The following is a 25,966-nucleotide window of genomic DNA, read 5'->3' as shown; positions in this document are numbered from 1 at the left end:
TCTAATGCTGGATAACCCCTTTTATCACAGAAAGAAATAGTAATCTTTTAGCCCATATCTTATAGTGAATGTTCTAGGCTGTAACACATATTGTGGGACAAATAAACATTTGGCCACAAATATCAGATTATGTTTCATACCATATACTGCAGGAACTCACCTAATCTTGTGTAGTAAGGGATAAAAGGGAAGGGTTCCTTTACTGTGCCTGAAAGACCTAAAAGAGGGACAATAGTATACCGCTTTATTCCTGTTTCAATTACAACATACAATTTACCAGGGACACTGCCAGTTTACACATTTAAAGGGGTCAGGAAAGTGAAGAAAAAGAAAAATGCTCCAAAGCCACCACAATGTTCTGTGTCCTGTGTAGTTATTCATGTGTTTTTTGCAGCTCCTCTGGCCCCTGATGTCTCCTAAATACTTTTTTTCTTGTTTGCAGCACAGACTATAACTCCCAGAAGTCAGTGCAGCTCTATGTAATGGCTGCCAGCCAACTGCCTCCACTATCTGTGTGCATGCTTACACTGCAACTCACACACTGTACATGTCTTTTCTTTAAGACTATCCTTGCCCCAGCAAATAAATCTTGCTGTGCTCTGAATGGCAGCAGTCAGTGATTAGATATTCAGCAGAAAAACAGCAGCTATGTGCTCAGTTGTGACTAAGAATCTTCACCTTTTTCTCTCACAGCTCACAAGCTCTCACACAGGAGGGGAGGTGTGGCTGTACAGCCAGAGCTCTAGACCAAACAGAAATCAGATAGAAATCAGGTGGTGGGGTCCTTAAGGGTGTGAGCTAGTCTCAGTGAGGGGTTTACACCAAGACAAGGTGGATTTGAGAATTACATTTTTCTCTCATTTCCTGCTTGTAAGTGGCAGCTGAAAGAGGGGAAACTGCTGTATATAGCTAATGAATCATATTTAGACAAATACATAGGTTGGTGAGAGGGAAAGGATGGGCTATGGGTTTAATTCCCCGCAGTACCACTTTAAGTAATTTAATATTTTAGCCATTGTTTCTTTTCCTTATTTCATGTGTCCATGGATAGTGGGGGAACCATCAATTTTCTTTTTTTATACATACAACCTAATTCATTTTTTTCCCATAAATTCCATAGTATAGAGTTGACATTTAAATAACATTTTTATAGAATTTGCTGCCCTTATTATGTTGTTATCCTGTAGAGAAATACATACCCAGTCAGAAGTAAATGGAGGATTTAACTAATTTTTTAGATGTTTCCCCAATGTTTTCTTCAATACGAGCTGCTCTTAGTTTCCACCTTTAAAATGTCTTCTGCCGTGCTTCTGACAGTTTTCTTATCCATGATTTAGAATTTAGGTCAAGACAGGTTTATTTAAAAGTGCAAAGTGTATAGCTACACAGACATACAGATGTTTGATAAAGCCCATGTTAATAAAAGACAGCAGGGAAAAGGATCTGAGCTGGTTTTATTAGAATGGTGTTTACATTTCAAATAGAATTTATTATTCATGTGCAAAAGGTGTTCGGTGACAACACACAATTCTAGAACATTTCTTTCATCTCTTTTCTAAAAGAAGGATTTCCTTGAGAAGCCCAGGAGGACTCTAGCTTTGCACAAAGTTGTATGTGATTAGTATGGCAGTGTTGTACTGTAAAATATCTCCTCTGGAAATATTAAACCAGATAGATTCTTACAAAAAGACAGCTTGTTGGGCAAGACAACAAAATCGTGGGTGAATCTTTTAAAGGCACTCTGACATCACTAAAGTCTCATTCACATCACGTATATGGTTTAGGTTCCTGTCCTTGACATCTTGGTCGATAAAAAGGAAGATAGGATCTTAGCACAAGGGAACGGGGTGACATTGCTTTAGGAAATGTTAGGGAATATTGACCTTTTCCTCGTGCCAAGATTCAATATTTTTTTTTTATATAAAAAGAAAACATAAGAAAAGGTGTCTCCCAAAAGTAATGTGAAAGGGGCCTAAACTGAAATGTTAATGCAATGCATTGAAATGATAAATAAATAAATAAAAAAATCCAATCTGGAGGAATATAACACATGCAATTTTCAGATTACAAAAAAAAGTTTGACACTCTCTTCTATTTTCTAATCCTCATTTGTCATACAGTCCAACACTTGTCAACATTTGGAAACACCGTAGAGAATGAATGGAAGGCTGGCTGTGCATGCATACGAATGCTCCAATCATTTGGGAGACAATTGACCTCCGTTCTCAGAATCGGTGTGGATCCCAACAATTGGACCACCACCAATCACCTAGTTATCCCCACTCTGTGAACAGGGCTTTTGATCTTAGGATAACCCTTTTTGCTGGCAATATCTCATGATATTTCAAGGTATTGCAAATATCCCATTGAATATTGGAAAATGTGCTGCTGCACTTCAGGCATTAGATCACACAATGGTTTGATATGTTCAACTATCATAATCTAAAAAAATTTTATGTATCCTACACACTTTTAGAGTGCATGAACACACACCGGATCCACAACTGCAGATAATACAAGGCGATTCTCATGTATTTCTTGATTGGAATTTCAATGAAGGGATTGTCTTGTAAGATCAACAAGTGCTGTTTTATAACTGTTTTGAAACTTCAAATGCACAACTAATCCACAGTGGATATGGTGTGTGTGAATGCACACTTAAAGGACATCTGCACCGTGATTAACACTTATCTCCTATCCACAGGATAGGGGATAAGTGTTTGATCGTGGGGGGTCCGACCGCTGGGACCCCCTGTGATCTCCTGTATGGGGGCCGCGGCTTTCCCGTGCAGGGGGCGTGCCGGCCACAGCATGACGTTGCAGTCGGCACGCCTCCTCCATGCATCTCTATAGGTCGACGCTGCGCTCCCAGTCAGGGAGATCGCGGGGGACCCAGCGGTCGGACCCCCGCAATGAAACACTTATCCCCTATCCTGTGGATAGGGGATAAGTGTCATACCGCTGCAGTTGTCCTTTAAGGGGTTTTACAAGAGTAGGCCATCTATATCAGATTGTTGAGGGGGAATCTAGGTTCTGTAACGTCATCATTCCTTTCTGGAGGTCATAAAATTCCATATTTATCTAAGGTGGGCATTTACCTACTTAGTGGTGGGCATATTCATCTATAATTATACATGTGTTGAATAATAACCTTTACGCATATCTTCACAAATTATGGGGAAGGGGGGCACAGGATTGTTACACTACTTGCTGGATTTTTCTATTTTCTACAGGGTGAATCCCCGCTGGCTGAGGACTTCAGGCTAAAAGGATATACCCATACAGTTTATTCAATTTTTCATGATTAAGTGTGCATCTGACAGCATTGGATGAAATTATGAGCAGTTTTTGACTGTGATGTTTATATTATATATGGGTCAATGTACTCTTTGTTAATCTTTTTTTTTTATATAATTTTTTATTTCATAATATCAAAATTACAAAAATGAAAACACATATAAACATTTTCCCCAATAGTCACACTCCCACCCAGATCCCTACCCCACCCCACTACCAGCTAGGATGCCTCCTCCCACTTCTTCCACTCAATTTCAATTTTATTATCAAACATTACGGTATCTTTATTCCCATTTTCAACACTACGATTTTATATACCTCCATCCAAAATGAGTGTAGTTTTGGGCAGTCCCACACCATGTGTGACAACTCTGCTCCTTCCAAGTAGCATTTCGGGCATTTTGAATCCACTCTTTTCCCTATCTTATGTAGGAACCCCGGTGTATACGGAATCCTATGTATCAACTTTATCATTGAGATTTTATGATTCATATTAAGGGATGATTTCGCGATATTAGTAAACACTTCCCTTCATTCTTCCCCCCTCTATCTGACCAAACTCTTGCTTCCATTTATCCCTACTTTTTGGAGGAGATTTTTCCAGGTTAGATCTAACCAATCCCTTATATACATTACCCAGTATCTTTATAGAAGAAGACCAAAGCCCAAATATATAATCCATTAACTTGTGTCTATTTATTACCCATCTGGGATTATTTTTCTCCTTCTCAAATGCGCTTTTAATTTGTAAGTATGAAAAATAATTAATCTGATTAATATTAAATTCCCGGTTAAGTGTTCTCCACACTTTTAACGTGTTCTCTATCACTAAATCTTTAACTCTAATAACCCCATTTTTTCCCAGTCTACATATTCTTTCAATTTCAACATTTCTGGAAAATATTCATCACCCCACAGTAGTGTATAGTGCATACTCCCCTTAATACCCAGTAATCTTCTTGTGAATCTCCATACTTTATTAAACATATTACAGGTGGAAATTCTTCCCCAGTCAGTGTGCATACATCTTAAAACATCATCTTCCTTAATCTTTGAGCCGCTATATAATACAATTGCATATTTGGTATACCAAAGCCTCTATTAACCAAGGGAGGACTCAAAAATGTGTGTTCCATACGTGTCTGTTTCCCATCCCATAAAAAACTATTAATCTCACTCTGTATTTTTATTAAAGTGATGTTCCCCTAACCATATAGGTGCCGCTCTTACCACATGCAGAACCATAGGAAAAATAATAATTTTTATAAGAATAATCCTTTCAGCCATTTCATGCGCAGTTTTTTTCCATATTTGGATTTTATTTCTTACTTTCTGTCTCAATGGAATAATATTCAGCTGAACAAAATCTCCTATATTTCTAGAAATTAATTTTGATTTCTAAATAGTCTAGGGCCTCATTTTCTTGCAACACATGTACCTCTCCCTGAAAACCCTGACTATCTCCTGACAGCATTAATAGCCCCGATTTCTTCCAGTTAATCTGAAAGCCAGAATATTTACCAAAATCCTTAATCAACTCAATAATACTAAATAGTTTTCTTTTAGGGTCTGTTACAAAAAGTACCACGTCATCCGCGTAAAGCAGTATTTTCTCCTCCTCTCCCTCAACACCAAACCCATCAAACAGCCTGGAGCCTCTAATCAGCTGCGCTAGTGGTTCATTACGTGGCGGCATGACATAACGCCGCCAGCTCCGGGCCTTCGGACCGCCCCTCCGACCGCCTGATCGAGCTAGGGAAAAATCCTTGCTAGCCCCACTCTAACCCGGCTCTCCCCACCCCCCTCCCCCCGGCAAAAGAACTATCGCCAGCAGAAGCGTCCCTACCGGAGTCCAGGGCTGTCCTGTTTACTAGAGATGAAGCGTTTGGGCATGGCCAGGCCAGCTCAGGCTCGCGCGTGGATGGGGGCCTTGCAGCTTCATGGTGAGTGGCTGGATGGGCCCATGTGACCGGGATGCACGTGATCCACCCCCGCAGCGTTCCCATAAGATGCCGAGGCACGCTGAGGAGCATTGGGGTGAAGAGCCAGGACGATGCCTGGCTGGAGGAACATTGGAGACGTGGATGTTAAAAAAGAACTGTAAGTGGACTCGCCGTATTCCGCGATATGGTTGGCGCAATACTAACTGGCTTGATGAGCGGGAGCAGTGTCTACTAAGTATTGGCTGCACTGGATCTGAGTTGCAGTAATGCTCTGGTGGAGGGGGAGGGCTGGAGTTGGGATGTATGGCTTGTGGGGGCTTTGGGATGCTGTGGGGCCTTCTCCTTGCAGGAGTGCCGGGCTGGGTTTGCCATTGAGATTCTGTGTCTTCTCGGATATTGCTGTTCCGCTAGCCCTCATGCGGATAAATGAGAAGGGATCCAGATACAATATATTTTGGACTATTCTCTCCTTCTTAGAGGCTGGAACATCTGCTATATTATACCTGCTTATCTACCCATTTCTCCCTCAGCAAAGTGAGAGGCGGTAACCTACACTCAAATCCTGACTTGGAGCAGAACACAGCACTGAACTGTAAGTCCTTCCTTTCATCCTTTTTTGTCGTTCTCCCCTCATGCTAACAAGAGAGGAATAAGGCAAGATATGACGAAGTGAAAAGGTAAATAATAACAGTCATTTAAAAAGATACTGAAATATCCTTCCCGCTTTGTGCTTATTTATAGACTGCTAGCAACAAGTGCAGATATGCCACCTAAAGTCAACGCTAGAAAATCTCTTGGGGGGGTGGGGGGAGTGATGCCCCACATAATACAAGAATGGATAAATTTCTGAAGTCCCCACTTGATAATATTAAAACCAAGAATCAGAAACAAGCGGGACAAGAACAAGTATAACACCATAAGCGGATCGAGATTCGCTATACTACAGTCAGGGAATGATGATTTAGAAAATGAAAGAGGGAACCTAGACTCACAGGTTCTGAATACAGTCTTGAGTGGGGTTGAAAAATATAACAAGGCACTGGAAGATCTAACAACGCAGTTGGGAGCTTTAAGTGCAGAGGTCTCCTTCATAAAAGAAGACACTAATAAAATTAAGGACAGAGTTAAGCAAATAGAAAAAGTGGTACCGTGTATGGAGAAGGACTGGGTGAGAAGAAAAAAAAAGGGAAGAAATGAAAGAAGATAATGAATACCTTAAAGAGTGGCTGAAGTGCATGCACAGTTTCCTTGCCATTGTTAGGATGTCTTGCAAAGGGGGTGAAGACTTCAGGAAGTGCTTGACAACCAGATTCAACACGTGTTCCATGCAGGGCGCATGTTTCACACTTCCTTGTCGCAGCGCCGACACTATGTTCTTCCCGTTGTCGCTCACCATGGTTCCCATTTCCAGTTTTTGTGGAGCAAGCCATACTACGATTTCTTGACGAATGAATTTTAGCAGTTCCTCCCCTGTGTGACTCCGTTCGCTAAGGCAAACCATGTGAAGAACAGCGTGACACCGCCGTCCCCTACACACATGGTACGATGAAGGGCCACTGAGATTTGTACGTGCAGTGGAGGCCGAGGACATGGTGGAGGATAAGGAGGCAGCGTCGCACACTATCACAGGACCAACTGCACGAGAGCGACAGCGTGGAGGAGGAAGCGGTGTGACCTGTCTAAGTTGCTGTTGTGGCTGTGCAGGAACCACATTTACCCAGTGGGCCGTAAAAGACAAGCATTGTCCCTGCCCGTAGTTAGAGCTCCACACGTCGGCGCTGCCGGGCACTTTTGAACACACCGAAAGGCTCAAGGACTGGCACACATTCTCTTGTACAAACTTATGCAGGGCTGGTACTGCCTTCTTCGCAAAGAAATGCCTGCTTGGGACTCCCCACCTCGGCTCGCCCACAAGCCATCAATTCTCTGAAAGGTGCAAAGACCACCACTTGAAATGGGAGCGACTGCAGCACCAGCAACTTGGAAAGGAGGACAATCAGCTTCTGCACCATTGGATGAGTGGGCTCATACTGTTGTCTCTTGGACATGACTTCGCCTATGGATTGTTGGTGGAATAGCTGACTACAAGTAGGAGCAGAGGCATCTGTAGTGACAGAAGGAGGGTAAGACACACAGCTCCCTTCGCCTGAGGTGGTGAACCCTTGGCTGGCTGAAGGAGGGAGTGGCGTACTACTGGGTGATGCCGCAGGCTGGACCCCCACATCTGAGCCACGGTTGTCCCAGGCCGCTTTATGGTGGTGCATCATATGTTGACGCAGGGCCGTGGTGCCAACATTGCTACCCTGTCCGCGCTTCACCTTCAGCCGACATATCTTGCATGTGGCTGTGTTAACTTCCTCCAGATGCTTGATGAAAAACTGCCAGACCGCCGAGTATCTGATTTTACCACCAACAGTGCGCAATAATTGACTGCTACTGCCGCCGTCTCCAGGAACCCCTGTTCCACTACCTCCCGGGAAGGTAGGCTGCCACGAAGCAGGTGGCCTACCCCGGGCACGTTTGGCTCCTGAATTTCCACTTCTGCCACTATGCTGACTGCCAACCATGCTACCACCTTGCTGGCTCAACTGCTGCTTCATGGGCAACCTGCAACCCACTTCTGCTGATTATGATGAAGCCCCCTCTGCACCCGGCTCCCAAGTGCGATCGGCTTCATCATTATAGAGTTCTGTCTGCACATGTCCTCCTCAGGTTCCTCAACAGTGTATGATTCAGGACCCTGAATGCTGGAAACACCACCTCCCAGGTCACCCTCCTCATCAATAATTGCCGCCTAGCGTAGGAAGCCGCAGATGTCTCCTCCACTTCTTGGCTGGGCAGTAGCTGCTGACTGTCATCTGATACATCTTCCTCACTGGATAGTGGAGCTGAACTTACTGAGTAATATAATACTTTAGGGGTGGAAACAGCATAGGACAGAGGCAATGGAAGGACATGGACTGCTCCCGGGCCATGCCAACTGAGGGTTGTGTCTGAAGAACCCACCGACTGTTGACTGGGGGTATCAGATGTTACTTGTGATGAAGTGGATGACTGCATCAACCAATCGACGACGACAGTTGGGTTGTCAGTAGAGAAACGACAGGTAGCTGATACTGGGAGCTCAGGCCTCTCGCTGCGACATCTGCTGCCACTCACCCCTAGTCTGCTGCGACCTCTGCCTGATAAATTTAGGCCACTATTCTTTGGATAGGGGATACATTTTCTACATTGGACTACTCCTTTAACCCCTTCCCGCAAATGGACGTGTATAGACGTCCATTTTTCCTGTGGCTTAACGCAAATGGACGTGTATACACGTCCAATACATTTTCTATCACCATGTCCGTTGGCATGGTGATAGAAACATCATCTCAGCTGTTCTGGACAGCTGACCGATGACACTATGCAGCTGGGGACCAATCAGACTGGTCCCCTGCTGCTGATCGTTGTCATTAGTCAGTCAGTAAGTGACTGACTAATGACAAGGACTTGCTGGGTTCCGGGCTGATCGGGTCTCTGGTGACCCGATTTCCCGGAAAATAAAGATGATCGGAGCTGTCAGAGACCGCCCCAATCATCTTAAGGTATAGGAGCGAGGTGGCCGCTGCCACCTCGCTCCTAAACCCCTGCCATTGGTGGTTAGGACTAGCGACCAATGGCAGGAGGGGGAGGGGGGTTAAAGTTGAAATCCCCATTCTGTCCCGGCCCTGTCGGGGCAGAGCGGGGGGAAGATGGCGGAGGGTCCCGGGACCGGCGATCATGTCCCGGGACCGGTGATCATCGCGGGACCGGCGGAGGCAGGGCGGACGTCATGACCACAGCGCTCTCTAAAGATCAGCGGTAAGTGATCTTCACTGCTGCGTCCTAGGAGTTGCCAAACTACAACTTCCAGCAATTAATGGTGTAAATGTAAAAAAATACAAAAGTCCCCAATTACGTATTTTTAGTCACATCATATACCAGAAAAAAAAGTAATAAAAAGCAATCAAAAAGTCCCATCAAAACAAAAATGTTACAAAACAACAGATCACGGTGCAAAAAAATGAGCTCCATACATCCCAGTATATTGAACAATAAAAAAGTTATATGTTTTGTATCTCTTATACCACTTCCTGTGATGTCATGCATATATAATTAATTATGCAAATTAGCATGGCTGGTATTTTTTTGCAAGAAAGGTGGCAACCCAAGTAATATCATAGGAGTAATATTCTACTTCAGGACACAGTTATACATGAGGAGATGTCCTTTTAAAATCCATATGCAATGTTATGGGGTATAGGTTCTACACAGTGCCCTTTATGGTAAATTGATCAAGTTATATTTATTTTGAACATCCATACGATTACAATAATACCCAATTTATATAGATGTTATTTTATTTGTGGAAAAAATGATACGTTTTAGTAAAAAATAAATAAATAATTTGCTTAAAACTGTCCTCTTCTGATTTTTATAACTTACTAGCTGAGTACCCGGCGTTGCCCTGTTTTTCCTTCCTCATCCTTGTTGGTGAGGAAAATCACGAAAGGAGGAAGCTTTTGACTTCAAATCCCATCCCCATATATTGTTGTCATATCCCAAACCCATATCCTGTCCTCATATCCCATCCTCATACCCCGACCTCCTATCCCATCCTCCTATCCCGTCCTCCTATCCTGAGCTCCTATCCCGACCTCCTATCCTGTCCTCCTATCCCGACCTCCTATCCTGTCCTCCTATCCCGTCCTCCTATCTCGACCTCCTATCCTGTCCTCCTATCTTGACCTCCTATCCTGTCCTCCTATCTCGACCTCCTATCCCGTCCTCCTATCCCGTCCTCCTATCCCATCCTCCTATCCCATCCTCCTATCTTGACCTCCTATCCCGTCCTCCTATCCCGTCCTCCTATCTCGACCTCCTATCTCGACCTCCTATCCCTTCCTCCTATCCCGATTTCCTATCTCGACCTCCTATCCCGTCCTCCTATCTCATCCTCCTATCTCGACCTCATATCCCGACCTCCTATCTCCACCTCCTATCTCCACCTCTTATCCCGTCCTCATATCCCGACCTACTAACTCGACCTCCTATCTCAACCTCCTATCCCGACCATCCCGTCCTCCTATCTTGACCTCCCATCTCGACCTCCCATCCCGTCCTCCCGTAATATGTGTACCAGGTATTGAAATATCTCCAGCCGTACAGAAGTTATGTGGGAACATATATTTCCCATTGATTTGCATGGGACTTTATATAAAAACCCCGACCCTCACAAGTGGGGGTAGTTAAGGGTTAAATTAACTATCCTATATTTTAAGTGGACATATAAGTAACATGTGACCAAGTATTATCAATATATATCCAGCAGTTTGGAAGTTATGCAGTAACATATATTTCCCATAGACTTGTAGAGGACTTTAAACATAAACCCCGACCCTGGCAAATGGGGGTGAGTAAGGGTTAATTTACCTATCCTATGTTTGTTGTTGACATATAAGTAACATGTGTGCCAAGTTTCATGTTAATATCTTTAGCCGTTTGGACGTTTTTGTGGAACATACATACACACACACACACACACACACATTGGGGGAGATTTATCAAAACCAGTGCAGAGGAAAACTTGCCCATAGCAACCAATCAGATTGCTTCTTTCATTTTTCACAGGCCTTCATAAAAATGAAAGCAGCAGGCTGATTGGTTGCTATGGGCAACTGGGCAAGTTTTCCTCTGCACAGGTTTTGATAAATCTCCCCCATTGAGTTTTATATATATATATAGATTTTTGTATACAGGGATCTATGGGAGATGTATAATTCCTTGTGCTGAGATTTGTAGTTTTTATCGGTACCATATTTGTTTTGATGGGACTTTATGCATGTTTTTCTGGTATATGAAGTGACCAAAAATCCGCAATTCATGACTTTTTTTTTTTTTACGTTTACATCATTTATAAAAATTGTAATTTACTAGTTTACTAGGTAATACCACAAATGCTTACATTTATTTTTGTTTACATTATAATATTTAAAAAAAAAGTGGGAAGGGGGTGGTGATTCACACTTTTATTAGGGGAGGGGCTTATTCACATTAATAATTAATTTTTTATTATTATTTTGTTTTACACTTTTTTTTTTCCAATAGAGGACTATAACATGCAATTACTGGATCGCTAACAAAGTTCAATCCTGTGAACGGCTTTAGGTCCCACGGTCAACTTTGATTTCGGGATCTAAAGGGTTCATAGGCGTAATAGGGATATTATCTGGCCCAAGGCTGAAGATTCCCCCCATGGTATGGAGTAGGATGTCATCACAATCTTGCTGCGATGCTGGTTACTCCTTCCCAGGACATCCCCATATGACCTATAGCGGGAATGGGTAAAACTATTTAGATTTTCCCATCCCAAGTAAGAAATGCTACTTCTAGTTAATGTTACTATGAAATAATGAATCTCATTCATCTCATGTCCTTTATAACATATACATTTAATGCTCAGGATAACATATCACATATCAAATTTTTATCGTGACTTTTATGTTGAGGTTTTTATGTCTTTTTAACTTTGGCTTCCAATGTTGCTGTTTTTCAAACGTCAGTTCATTGGGACGATGTAATCATAGCACAGGCCCATATAACATATTGTACTGCACTATCATAATATTAGAATGTACTGTCTCTTTAAATTTCCAACTGCCATCCAATAGCCAGACCCATCGACCAATAGGATCGCAGGGCTTTACAAATAAACAACAACAGAAAATGACAGTTGGTGCCAGTCTGCGATTGCTCTTCTAGAGTTGAGACCGGCTCCTTATTTCTCTGCGAGAAGTGACTTTTTTGGACAGCGACCCTCATCAATTTCTACAGATTTTGAGGAGAGGAGGAGAGGCGAAGAGGAGGAGAGGCGAGGAGGAGGAGGAGGAGGCGAGCAGGAGGCGGAGGAGAGGAGGAGGCGGCGGAGGAGAGGAGGAGAGGCGAGGAGGAGGAGAGGAGGAGAGGCGAGGCGAGGAGGCGGCGAGGAAGAGAAGAAAAGAAGAGGCGACACCATGAGGAAGAGGAAGAGAGAACTGACAGCCCTTTATGAGGAGGAGTGGTAAGTATAAAGGACACATCACTACACCATTTTATAGGGGTACATTTACAGACAGTCTTCAAAAACTGAGTTGTTTTTCTGCCATTCACTAGGGGAAGATTTATCAAAAATGTAGAGAAAATATTGACCAGTTGCCATAGCAACCAATCAGCTTCCCCCCTTTTACAGAGGCCTTTAACCCCTTAAGGACGCAGGACGTAAATGTACGTCCTGGTGAGGTGGTACTTAACGCACCAGGACGTACATTTACGTCCTAAGCATAACCGCGGGCATCGGAGCGATGCCCGTGTCATGCGCGGCTGATCCCGGCTGCTAATCGCAGCCAGGGACCCGCCGGCAATGGCCGACGCCCGCGATCTCGCGGGCGTCCGCCATTAACCCCTCAGGTGCCGGGATCAATACAGATCCCGGCATCTGCGGGAGTTCGCGATTAAAATGAACGATCGGATCGCCCGCAGCGCTGCTGCGGGGATCCGATCATTCATAACGCCGCACGGAGGTCCCCTCACCTTCCTCCGTGCGGCTCCCGGCGTCTCCTGCTCTGGTCTGTGATCGAGCAGACCAGAGCAGGAGATGACCGATAATACTGATCTGTTCTATGTCCTATACATAGAACAGATCAGTATTAGCAATCATGGTATTGCTATGAATAGTCCCCTATGGGGACTATTCAAGTGTAAAAAAAAATGTAAAAAAATGTAAAAGTAAAAGTAAAAAAAAAGTGAAAAATCCCCTCCCCCAATAAAAAAGTAAAACGTCCGTTTTTTCCTATTTTACCCCCAAAAAGCGTAAAAAACATTTTTTATAGACATATTTGGTATCGCCGCGTGCGTAAATGTCCGAACTATTAAAATAAAATGTTAATGATCCCGTACGGTGAACGGCGTGAACGAAAAAAATTTTAAAAAGTCCAAAATTCCTACTTTTTTAATACATTTTATTAAAAAAAAAATTATAAAAAATGTATTAAAAGTTTTTTATATACAAATGTGGTATCAAAAAAAAGTACAGATCATGGCGCATAAAATGAGCTCTCATACCGCCGCTTATACTGAAAAATAAAAAAGTTATAGGTCATCAAAATAAAGGGATTATAAACGTACTAATTTGGTTAAAAAGTTTGTGATTTTTTTTAAGCGCAACAATAATATAAAAGTATATAATAATGGGTATCATTTTAATCGTATTGACCCTCAGAATAAAGAACACACGTCATTTTTACCAGAAATTGTACGGCGTGAAAACAAAACCTTCCAAAATTAGCAAAATTGCGTTTTTCGTTTTAATTTCCCCACAAAAATAGTGTTTTTTGGTTGCGCCATACATTTTATGATATAATGAGTGATGTCATTACAAAGGACAACTGGTCACGCAAAAAATAAGCCCTCATACTAGTCTGTGGATGAAAATATAAAAGAGTTATGATTTTTAGAAGGCGAGGAGGAAAAAATGAAAACGTAAAAATTAAATTGTCTGAGTCCATAAGGCCAAAATGGGCTGAGTCCTTAAGGGGTTAAAAAAAATTTCAAAAGCAATCTGATTGGTTGCTATGGGCAACTGAAACACTATTCTCAGCCAAACATTTTGATAAATCTCCCCCAGTACTGTTTATGATGTTTTTTTTTCTTTTCTAACGTTTGCACTGAGCATGTCCCATAAACTGTCATGTGCAGTGCAACCACACTACTGAGCCTCCATGTATAACTGCTACTAGTGTGTATGCTAATTGCCCCTAATGTTATATGTGATAACTGCCCCCTAATGTTATATGTGATAACTGCCCCCCTAATGTTATATGTGATAACTGCCCCCCTAATGTTATATGTGATAACTGCCCCCCTAATGTTATATGTGATGACTGCCCCATAATGTTATATGTGATAACTGCCCCCCTAATGTTATATGTGATGACTGCCCCCCTAATGTTATATGTGATAACTGCCCCCCTAATGTTATATGTGATAACTGCCCCCCTAATGTTATATGTGATGACTGCCCCATAATGTTATATGTGATAACTGCCACCCCTAATGTTATATGTGATGACTGCCCCATAATGTTATATGTGATAACTGCCCCCCTAATGTTATATGTGATGACTGCCCCCCTAATGTTGTATGTGATAACTGCCCCCCTAATGTTATATGTGATAACGGCCCCCCTTATGTTATATGTGATGACTGCCCCCCAATGTTATATGTGATAACTGTCCCCCTAATGTTATATGTGATAACTGCCCCCCTAATGTTATATGTGATAACTGCCCCCCTAATGTTATATGTGATGACTGCCCCCCTAATGTTATATGTGATAACTGTCCCCCTAATGTTATATGTGATAACTGCCCCCCTAATGTTATATGTGATGACTGCCCCATAATGTTATATGTGATAACTGCCCCCATAATGTTATATGTGATGACTGCCCCCCTAATGTTATATGTGATGACTGCCCCCCTAATGTTATATGTGATAACTGCCCCAATGTTATTATAGTCGGGCAGCTACATGTATCATACCACCAGAGGAATTTAGATTAAGAAGTTTTCTGGGACTTTTCCATTTATGGTCCATCCTCAGGACTGGCTATTAATGTGTTGTTGGTGGTGGACCAACACCAGGCACCTCACCCCTGCCCTACAGCTGTTTGGCAGAGCCATGGGGGGGAGATTTATCAAAACCTGTCCAGACAAAAAGCTGCTGAGTTGCCCATGGCAACCAATCAGATTGCTTCTTTCATTTTGCAGAGGCCTTTTCAAAAATGAAAGAATCAATCTGATTGGTTGCTATGGGCAACACAGCAACTTTTCCTCAGGACAGGTTTTGATAAATCTCCCCCCATGATGGTTTTCACATATAAACAATGGAGGAGATTTATCCAAACCTGGGCAGAGGAAAAGTGGGGCAGTTGCCTATAGCAACCTATCAGAGTGCTTATTTTTAAAAATGAAAGAAGCAATCTGATTGGTTGCTATGGGCAACTGCACCACTCTTCCTCTACACAAGTTTGGATAAGTCTCCTCCAATGACGGGAGATAGAGAAGAGATTTCGGGTCATTCTGAAATGCTGGTGCCAGGACACTGCAGCACAGCCCCCATTCAATTTAATGGAACTAAGATTTGACAGCAGTGGATAGACCATAAATGTAAATGTCCCAGAAACTGCAGGGAAATCTCTTTAACCGCTTAAGGACGAGCGTACATTAACGCCGCAGCTTTCCTGGATCACTGCATCTCCGGACACGGTGATCGGAATGGGATGACTGCTGATATCTATCAGCAGCCATCCCGGCATGTCGCCCAGGGGGGTCCCGAGACCCCCCCCCCCCCCCCCCCCCCATGTCGGCGTTCGCGGCAAATCGTCAGTCAATTCAGACCGGCGATTTGCGCTATTCCGAGCCAAATTGGGTCTCTGGTGACCCGGTTAATGGGAAAAAAAGGGTGAATGGGGCTGTCTGAGACAGCCCCATTCACCCATACTCAGCAGGAGTGAGGTGGCACGGGTGCCGCCTCACGATCACATGATTGATCGGTCGGAACTGCTGGGCGGTGATCGGGACGGCGATCGGAGATCGGCGCCAGCGGAGGTCTCCTAACTTGCCCTGGTTCGGCGGGGTCCCCTCAGGATCGGTGGCGGCGACAGGAGCAGCAGGATCAGTCCCTCGGCAGGATACAGCGTGGTGGTCCCGGACGGCAGGATACACAGCAGGTGGTGAGTCCTGTTCACTTCCTGCTGTTGCTTAGCAACAACTCGCAGCATGCACAGCCAAAGGGCATGCTGGGAGTTGTAGTTTTGCAACAGCTGGAGTTCCAACTACAACTCCCAGCATGCCCTTTGGTAGTCTGTGCATGCTGGGTGTTGTAGTTTTGCAACAGCTGGAGGCACATTTTTTCTATGAAAAAGTATGCATTCAGCTGTTGCATAACTACAACTCCCAGCATGCACAGACTACCAAAGGGCATGCTGGGAGTTTTGGCAGTGTGCCTCCAGCTGTTGCAAAACTACAACTCTGAGCATGCCCTTAGACTGTCAATGCATGCTAATTGTTGCAGTTTTGCAACAGCTGGAGACACATTGGTCTGTTACCTAACTCAGTGTTTCACAACCAGTGTGCCTCCAGCTGTTGCAAAAAAATACAACTCCCAGCATGCACTGAGAGACTGTACATGCTGGGAGCTGTAGTTTTGCAACAGCTGGAGGCACACTGGTTGCGAAACACTGAGTTAAGTAACAAACGCTCAGTGTTTCGCAACCAATTCGCCTCCAGATGTTGCATAACTACAATTCCCAGCATGTATGGTCTGTCAGTGCATGCTGGGAGTTGTAGTTTTGCAACAGCTGGAGGTTTGCCCCCCCCCCCTATGTGAATGTACAGGGTACATTCACATGGGCGGATTTATAGCAAGTTTTCTGCTGCAAGTTTGAGATGCGGCAAATTTTCTATGGCGGCTCAAACTCACTGTAAACCCAACCGTGTCAATGTACAGTAAAAACACTACACTACACCTACATGAAATAAATAGTAAAACACTGCGTATACACATACCCCTACACAGTTCCCCCCCCCCCCCCAATAAAAAAAAAACGTCTTGTACGGCACTGTTTCAAAAACAGAGCCTCCAGCTGTTGAAAAACAACAACTCCCAGTATTGCCGGACAGCCACTGACTGTCCAGGCATGCTGGGAGTTTTGCAACAGCTGGAGACGCCCGGTTTGGGAAACACTGCCGTAGGGTATTTTTGTGGCGGATTCAAATCCCCAATTTTGGCCTCAAATGCGCATGCCGCTCTCTCACTTCGGAGCTCTATCATATTTAGAGGAAACATTTAGGGCCACATATGGGGTATCTCCGTACTTGGGAGAAATTGTGTTACAAACTTTGGGGGGCTTTTTCTCCTTTTACAACTTATGTAAAGGTAAAGTTGGGGTCTACAAGAGCATGTTAGTGTAAAAAAAAAAAAATTTTTACACTAACATGCTGGTGTTGCCCCATACTTTTAATTTTCACAAGCGGTAAAAGGAAAAAAAAGACCCCCAAAATTGGTAACGCTATTTCTCCTGAATACGGAAATACCCCATATGTGGGTGTAAAGTGATCTGCAGACGCACAACAAGGCTCAGGAGTGAGAGCGCACTATGTACATTTAAGGTCTAAATTGGTGATTTACACAGGGGTGGCTGATTTTACAGCGGTTCTGACGTAAACACAAAACAATAAATACCCAGAAGTGAACCCATTTTGGAAACTACACCCCTCACGGAATGTAACAAGGGGTATAGTGAGCCTTAACACCCCACAGGTGTCTGTTAAATTTTCGTTAAAGTTGGATGTGAAAATGAAAAAAAAAAAAACTTCACTAAAATGCTGCTGTCTCCCTACATTTTTCATTTTCATAAGGGACAATAGGAAAAAAAGCCCCCCAAAATTTGTAGCCCCATGAGGATTTACGCCCCACATATGTCTGACAGATTTTTGGAACAGTGGTCCGTGAAAATGAAAAATTTAATTTTTCATTTGCACAGCCCACTGTTCCAAAGATCTGTCAAACGCCAGTGGGGTGTAAATGTTCACTGCACCCCTTGGGGTCACATGTGGGGGGGTCCAATGTTCTGGCACCACGGGGGGCTTTGTAAAAGCACATGGCCCCCGACTTCTATTCCAACCAAATTATCTCACCAAACGCTCAATGGCGCTCCTTTTCTTCTGGGGTTACACATTTTGGGAGGCTTTTTCTCCATTTACCCCTTGTGAAAATGAAAAATGTGGGGTAACATCAACATTTTAGTGAAAAAAATCTAATCTTTCATTTTCCTGTCCAACTTTAGCGTAAATTTGTCAAACACCTGTGGGGTGTTAAGGCTCACTGTACCCCTTGTTACGTTCCTTGAGGGGTGTAGTTTCCAAAATAGTATGCCATGTTGGAGTTTTTTTGCTACTCAGGCACCATATGGGCTTCCTAAATGTGACATGCCCCCCAAAAACCATTTCAGAAAAACTCTCCAAAATCCCATTGTCACTCCTTCCCTTCTGAGCCTCGTAGTGCACCCACAGAGCACTTGACATCCACCTATGAGGTATTTCCTTACTCGAGAGAAATTGGGTTACAAATTTTGGAGGCTTTTTCTCCTTTTACCCCTTGTAAAATTTCAAAAACTGGGTCTACAAGAACATGCAAGTGTAAAAAATGAAGATTTTGAATCTTCTCCTTCCTTTTGCTGCTATTCCTATGAAACACTTAAAGGGTTAACACACTTACTGAATTTCATTTTGGATACTTTGGGGGGTGCAGTTTTTATAATGGGGTCAACTTTGGGGTATTTCTAATACGAAGACCCCTCAAATCCACTTCAAAAGTGAACTGGTCCCTGAATAATTCCGATTTTGAAAATTTTGTGAAAAATTGGAAAATTGCCGCTGAACTTTGAAGCCCTCTGATGTCTTCCAAAAGTAAAAACATGTCAACTTTATGATGCAAATATAAAGTAGACATATTGGGGGATATTTATCAAAGTTGTCTATGTCCCGCATCAATATAGACCAAACTACAGAGGGTTAGTCTGGTCTATTGTGCACCTAATTTATCAAATGGCGCACGGCTCTTGATAAATTCTGTGCACAGACTGCATGATCTATGCTTTAGTCTATATTTAAACCTGCTCCAACATGGTCTGACATTTCGGCGTACTTTCAGCCTATGCGACTTGTCGCTGAAAAGTCGCTTTTGATAAATTCAGCACCAATGCATTTTTCAATGCATTTCAGTCAAAAATAGACTAGCATGCATCATGTTCTAAAAATCCTCTAGAGCAAAAGTCGCAGAAAAGTCGCACAGATTTAGACTGCGACTTTCTGTGCGACAAATTTAGACAAGAAAAACCAGTCTAAATCCTTTGATAAATCTCCCCCATTGTATTTGTGAATCAATATATAATTTTTTTGGAATATCCATTTTCCTTACAAGCAGAGAGTTTCAAAGTTAGAAAAATGCAACATTTTCAAAATTTTCATGACATTTTGGGATTTTTCACCAAGAAAGGATGCAAGTAACGACGAAAATTTACCACTATGTTAAAGTAGAATATGCCACGAAAAAACAATCTCGGAATCTGAATAATCGGTAAAAGCATCCCAGAGTTATTAATGCATAAAGTGATAGTGGTCAGAATTGCAAAAAAGGGCTGCGTCCTTAAGGTGAAAAAGGAATCAGTCCTTAAGGGGTTAATATATATGATAACTGCCTCTTCAATGGTTAATGTGATTTCTGACACCCAGTGTTATATGTGATAATGCCATTATTTTTGTTTCGATAATGCCACTATTTTTAGGCCTTTTAGATCACTTTTCATACATTTTTTTCTGGTACATGAAGTGACCAAAAATCAGCAATTCTGGTATTTTTTTACATTTACGCCATTAACAGTCCAGTTTTGTTACCATTGTACTTTAATAGTTTGGACATTTCAGCATGCGGCAATACTTAAAGGGGTACTCCACCATTAGGCATCTTGGGGGAGATTTATCAAAATCTGTCCAGAGGAAAAGTTGCCCAGTTACCCATAGCAACCAATCAGATCGCTTCTTTCACTTTGCAGAGGCCTTGTTAAAAATGAAAGAAGCAAGCTGATTGGTTGCTATGGGCACCCTATCCCCTATCGCTGGGACACCCGTGACCTCCAAGCAGCACCCCGTGTTCTGAACAAATGCCAAGTTCTGGTGGCAGTGATCGTGATGTCACGCCATGCCCCCTAGTGACGTCACGCCCCCTCCATGGATGTCTATGGGAGGGGGTGTGACGACTCCCATTGACATGCATGGAGGGGATGTGGCGTTTTTTCTTCTTTTTTTGTTTACTTTTTTTTTTACAGCATTAAACGTGCAGCATGAATAATTCAATAATTTTATTATTTGGGTCATTATGGATGTGGCGATACTCAATATGTTTTTTAATTTTTTATGTTGTTTTCAGAAAAAGTTGATGTTTTTTTATTTGCATTTTATTTTTAAGAGCCCTACAAAGGGACTGACAGCGATCAGTGTGGAAACTCCTCACATGCAGCTGTCATGATTTGACTGAAGTATATGAAGGGTTAATCTACTAGAAGAGGTTCCTCCGCTCCTAGTAGCTCCAGTAGGAGCCCAACAATCATACTGATCCCTGCACGGGAGACCCGCATTGCCTTATGATAGCACTGAAAATATGGTGGGCAAGACTAGGGACCCTTAAAGGGGTACTCCGCTGATCTGTGCAGACACCCGGCACTTTGCCACGCCCCCTCCCATAGACATGAATGGAGGGGGCGTGGCTTGATGTAACGAGAATATAATGTTGTAACATATGGTCTCATAAACTTCCATGGTGTCATATTATGGCTCCTTATAACCAGGATGGCCCATTATTTGGTCGGGTGCATGAGGCCCAATACTATAGATGTTATCTCTTCTATCACAGTTCAGCATCTGCCACCCAGGAGGAGCCGGAGAAGACGGAGGACCAGCCAAAGGAGGAGGAGACGGACGGCAAGCCAAAGAAGAAGAGGGAGCAGACGGACGACAACCGGAGGGAGACCACTGATGACGCCATTCTACAGCCGGAGGAACGGGCCGCTTTTTACAGACTCTTGGGTAACAATACATTTTTCTTTCAATGACAAAAAGTATAATATTTTAACACATGATAAATTAAAGTGTTCTTATCCCCTTACAGGTGCCTCCCACCCCCCACCCCCCACCCCCCCCCAGTGATAGATTCTGCCAATAGGTAGATAGCGGTTCCCAGTGTAGACAGGTGCCCTCCAGGAGGTAGATAGTAGTTTCCAGTGTAGATAGGTTTCCGCCAGAGGTAGACAGTAGTAATGAGCGGCAGGGGACATGTTCAAATTTGCGATATTTCACTATGTTCGTTCTTTTGTTCTTTCCATGCGAAAAATTCGTAATGAAATTCGCATATTGCGCATGCGCAATTATATCTCCAGTGTGCCAATATTCGCATAAATATTTGCATAAATATTCACATAAATTTGCATAAGAAAACGAATATTTGACATTCGAATATTCGCTCTCAATACTATTACGCAGTTGCCCCACAGTGTAGACAGGTGCGCTCCAGGAGGTAGAAAGTTGCCTCCAGTGTAGATAGATTCCCCCCTCCCCTCCCCCCCCAGAGGTAGATAGCTGTTCCCAATGTAGACAAGTGCCCTCCAGGAGGCAGGTAGTGGCCTCCAGTGTAGATAAATCCCCCCCCCCCCCCCCCAGAGGTAGATAGCTGTTCCCAGTGTAGACAGGTGCCCTCCAGGAGGCAGGTTGTTGTCTCCAGTGTAGACAGTAGACAGATTCTCCCCCCCCCCCCCCCCCCCAGAGGAAGATAGCTGTTCCCAGTGTAGACAGACAGGTGCCCTCCAGGAGGCAGGTAGTTGATCCCAGTGTAGATAGATTTCCCCCAAACGTAGGAATTTTATCCACAGTATAGATAGGTGCCCTCCAGGAGGTAGATAGTTGCCCCAACTGTAGACATGTCCCTGTCACCCAAAATTATTAATAAATTAAATACATATATAATTAAATAATAAATAAAAAATTCATACCGTATATCCCGGCGTATAAGACGACTTTTTAACCCCGAATTTTCTTCTGAAAAGTCGGGGTCGTCTTATACGCCGGGTACTGGGGTCCGGCATAGAAATACCTATGATTATCTGCCCGGCCCGGTTCCCGTGTGCGGCTGCAGGCGGGGGCCGGCCAGAGCATGTAAAAACTAATTACTGATACTAAAAACCAGGGGGCCTCCAGCTGTTGTGAAACTACAACTCCCAGCATGCCCAGACCGGCAAAGGCTGTCTGGGCATGCTGGGAGTTGTAGTTTCACAACAGCTGGAGGCCCCATGGTTTTTAGTAGACAGTATTAGTTTTTACCTGCTATGGCCGGCCCCCGCCTGCAGCCGCGCACGGGAGCCGGGCCGGACACATAAAAAGAAGTATTCCTATCCCGGACATCCCTGTGTGCCGAAAAATCTTTACGGGACATAAGGATGTCCGCCGGTCACTTACCATTGCCTGGCCAACGCGCGTTCTCCTGCGATGATCCTCCGGTCCTCCTGGTCCTCCGCCTCTATGGTTGTATGTCAGTGACGTCCCGTGCGTACAACCATAGAGACGCAGGAGGACCAGGGGGACCGCAGGATCATCGCAGGAGGACGCGCGTTGGCCAGGGAGTGGTAAGTGACCGGCGGCGCGTTATCTTCTTCAGTGTTCCGGTCACCGCTCCCCCGGTACTGGCACCTCCTGCTATGGTCCATAGGCCATAGCAGTAGATGTGACCCCGGGCCGGAGGAGCGGTGACCGGATCACAGTGGGGGCAGTACAGACATACAGCCTCCAGCCATACACTTTATATGGCTGGAGGCTGACGCTGTATGTCTGTGGGGAAGGGGGGGGGTGGAGCTGACAACCTAATGTGGGGGGAGCTGCCTACTATTATGGGGGGAGCTGCCTACTATTATGGGGGGAGCTGCCTACTATTATGGGGGGAGCTGCCTACTATTATAGGGGGAGCTGCCTACTATTATGGGGGGAGCTGCCTACTATTATGGGGGGGAGCTGCCTACTATTATAGGGGGAGCTGCCTACTATTATGGGGGGAGCTGCCTACTATTATGGGGGGGAGCTGCCTACTATTATGGGGGGAGCTGCCTACTATTATGGGGGGGAGCTGCCTACTATTATAGGGGGAGCTGCCTACTATTATTGGGGGAGCTGCCTACTATTATGGGGGGGAGCTGCCTACTATTATGGGGGGGAGCTGTCTACTATTATGGGGGGAGCTGCCTACTATTATAGGGGGAGCTGCCTACTATTATGGAGGGAGCTGCCTACTATTATGGGGGGAACTGCCTACTATTATGGGGGGAGCTGCCTACAATTGTGGGGAAACTGCCTACTATTGTGGGGGAGCTGCCTACTATTATGGGGGGAGCTGCCTACAAATGTGGGGGAACTGCCTACTATTGTGGGGGGAACTGCTACTAATGTGGGGGAGCTGCCTACTAATGTTGGGGAACTCCCGACCTAATGTGGGGGAATTGGCAATCTAATGTGGGGGAACTGGCAACCTAATGTGGTGGAACTACAATCTAATGTGGGGGAACATGCTGCCTACCTAATGTGGGGGGGAACTATACTGCCTACCTAATGTGGGGGGGAACTATACTGCCTACCTAATGTGGGGGAACATGCTGCCTACCTAATGTGGGGGGAACTATACTGCCTACCTAATGTGGGGGGAACTATACTGCCTACCTAATGTGGGGGAACTATACTGCCAACCTAAATGTGGGGGAACATGCTGCCTACTAATGTGGGGGAACATGCTGCCTACCTAATGTGGGGGGAACTACAAGGTACTGTACATTGCGGTAGAGGGGTAGTCTTATATGGTGAGTATATCCCAAACTCTACATTTTAACTGTAAAAGTTGGGGGTCGTCTTATACACCCAGTCGTCTTATACGCCGGCATATACGGTATTTACGTTTTCTTTACTGCCATACCAACATGGACGTCCCTTGGTGCACACAGAGTGATGTTGCCCTGTATGTGTCTGAGCCGGAGACAGTGGGCAGAGGTCCTGCACCTCTCCCAACCTGCAACCAGGGAAAGTGCCCTAGACCCATAATTCTAGAGATGTCCAGCAGTGCTGCCACCCTGCTGGGATAGGAAGATGGTGGTTCCCTAGGCAAGTGCCTACTCAGCCAACCCCCCATCTTGGCCCTATGAAACAATACTAATACTGAGGTCCATGTTCTTCAGGAAAGATACTGTTCCCTCTACAGAACCTTCTATATCCTGCTCTGGTGCTTCTGTACAATGTATAGTATGGAATATAGTGTATAATGTGTCAGTGACTGTATACACACATGTATTTATATGTAGAATTGTTATAGATTGTATAGAAGATATTGATTGAATAGATAAAAATAATGATATTTCTGTTATTTTTGTAGACGAAGGACACATCCAGCTATTTCTAGGCAGGGACAGCTGCTATAAGATCGCGGACAAGGTAGTATATAAAGGGAAAGAATAGTTGTACAGATAGCAGTAAATACAGGGATATACTGGAGACATACAGGTACTGTATAATAGAATGTATTTAGATAAGAAATGTATTACCAGCCTCTAACTCTTCTCATCCCTCTAGTATCTCCTGGCCATGGTCCTCATCTACTTCAGAAGAGCCAACCTGCGTACAGAGGAATATAACACCTACTTCTTTCCAGCGCTGTGAGTTTATATTAATGTTATTGCATATATACACATCTATATATATATATATATATATATATATATATATATATATATACACATCTATATAAATACATATATATATATATATTTATATATATATATATATATATACACACACACACATCTATATAAATACATAAATACATATATATACAAATATATATATATATATATATATACACACACACACATCTATATAAATACATAATTATATGTATATACACATTAATATAAATACATATACATATATATATATATATATATATATATATATATATATATATATATACCAGGCACTCTATATTGTAATATTACTACCAATGGTTCTTCTCCTCTTCCTCTTGTGAAATGTTATATTATTATATATTTTTTATTTATTTATTTTTTCTTCCTTTTAGGTTTCTTGCCAACCAGTTTGAAGAGGATGAGATGTTTCGACGCGAGATCTACCCCTGGGCCCTCGGACCGATGTGGACGGCGATGAAGACCTGGATGCTACACCTGCGGAACCTGCTGCTCCTCCGGATGAGATTCCACGCTTGGGTGACCAGAGACACCTGTGATCTGGTCAGTGACATAAAATAAAAACTACACACTAGGAATGAAAGTCTGTGTTTATTATAACAATTTATATTGTGTTTAATTCTAGATCATGGCACAAGACCCCGAGTACTGGGCATGGAAGAGAGAGCGGAAGGAACATCAAGGCTGGGCCATACGCTGGTACCGGAGGGATCCTGGAGAATACATCCCGAGAGGCCCATGGTGGATCCCTCCCGCCTGCTCTGTCTGTATCACCAATCTGCAGCCTTGTGCCGGGGAAGAGAACACCAAGCAAAGAAGGACGAAGAAAGAAGAACAGAATGGATGAAGACCAAGCCGCCCCAGATGTATTCTTAAGGGCACGTTCCCACTTGGCCTATACGTAGCATATTTCACGCTACGCAAAGTCTGCAGAAGCAGCGGGAAATACGCTGCGTATCCCTCGCTCACCATACACACAAGGCTTTCCGGCGGCAGCCCTATGTGCGCAGTGAGTTTTGGAGGCGGGGCTCCACCTCCAAAACTCACTGCACACATAGGGCTGCCGCAAGAAAGCCTTGTGTGTATGGTGAGCGAGGGATACGCAGCGTATCTCCCGCTGCTGCTACAGATTTTGCACAGCGTGAAATATTCTGCGTACGCGCCAAGAGGGAACGTGCCCTTATAGTATATTTATTGTTACACATAATGCACACACTAAATCACTGTACACAAATCACAAACACAAAATACATATACATTAATCCCCTACACACTATCACTATATACACATTCATCCCCTACACACAATCACTATATACAC

At 43.8% G+C, this 25,966-nt stretch overlaps 1 protein-coding gene across 2 annotated transcripts; it reads left to right on the top strand.

Annotated features, from left to right (window-relative positions):
* The first annotated feature begins 11,646 nt into the window (after window positions 1-11,646).
* Window positions 11,647-25,561, top strand: LOC130360691 (speedy protein 1-A-like). 2 transcript variants are annotated; one of them, XM_056563244.1, is made up of 6 exons: window positions 11,647-12,321; window positions 20,772-20,944; window positions 24,318-24,376; window positions 24,515-24,597; window positions 25,020-25,188; window positions 25,271-25,561. In XM_056563244.1, the coding sequence occupies exons 1-6, from the start codon at window positions 12,275-12,277 to the stop codon at window positions 25,490-25,492; spliced, it is 753 nt and encodes a 250-aa protein (XP_056419219.1). In that variant the 5' UTR covers window positions 11,647-12,274; the 3' UTR covers window positions 25,493-25,561. The 2 variants fall into 2 exon arrangements, with proteins under 2 accessions (XP_056419219.1, XP_056419220.1); XM_056563245.1 differs by lacking the exon at window positions 11,647-12,321 and adding an exon at window positions 13,982-14,034.
* Window positions 25,562-25,966: the final 405 nt, after the last annotated feature.

The sequence above is a fragment of the Hyla sarda genome, chromosome 3, assembly GCF_029499605.1.
Source record: "Hyla sarda isolate aHylSar1 chromosome 3, aHylSar1.hap1, whole genome shotgun sequence".
In the NCBI taxonomy this organism is placed as follows: Eukaryota; Metazoa; Chordata; class Amphibia; order Anura; family Hylidae; genus Hyla; species Hyla sarda.
The sequence above is the reverse complement of the archived record's forward strand: the minus strand, read 5'-3'. Positions and strand labels throughout refer to the sequence as shown.

What these genes read in the sequence shown, in the direction of transcription:
- LOC130360691 (XM_056563244.1), top strand. Translation starts at nt 12,275, where the DNA reads ATGAGGAAGAGGAAGAGAGAACTGACAGCCCTTTATGAGGAGGAGTG. An exon ending in CGCTTTTTACAGACTCTTGG is followed by an intron (nt 20,945 to 24,317) that starts GTAACAATACAT and finishes TTATTTTTGTAG; the next exon opens with ACGAAGGACACATCCAGCTA. An exon ending in ACCTACTTCTTTCCAGCGCT is followed by an intron (nt 24,598 to 25,019) that starts GTGAGTTTATAT and finishes TCTTCCTTTTAG; the next exon opens with GTTTCTTGCCAACCAGTTTG.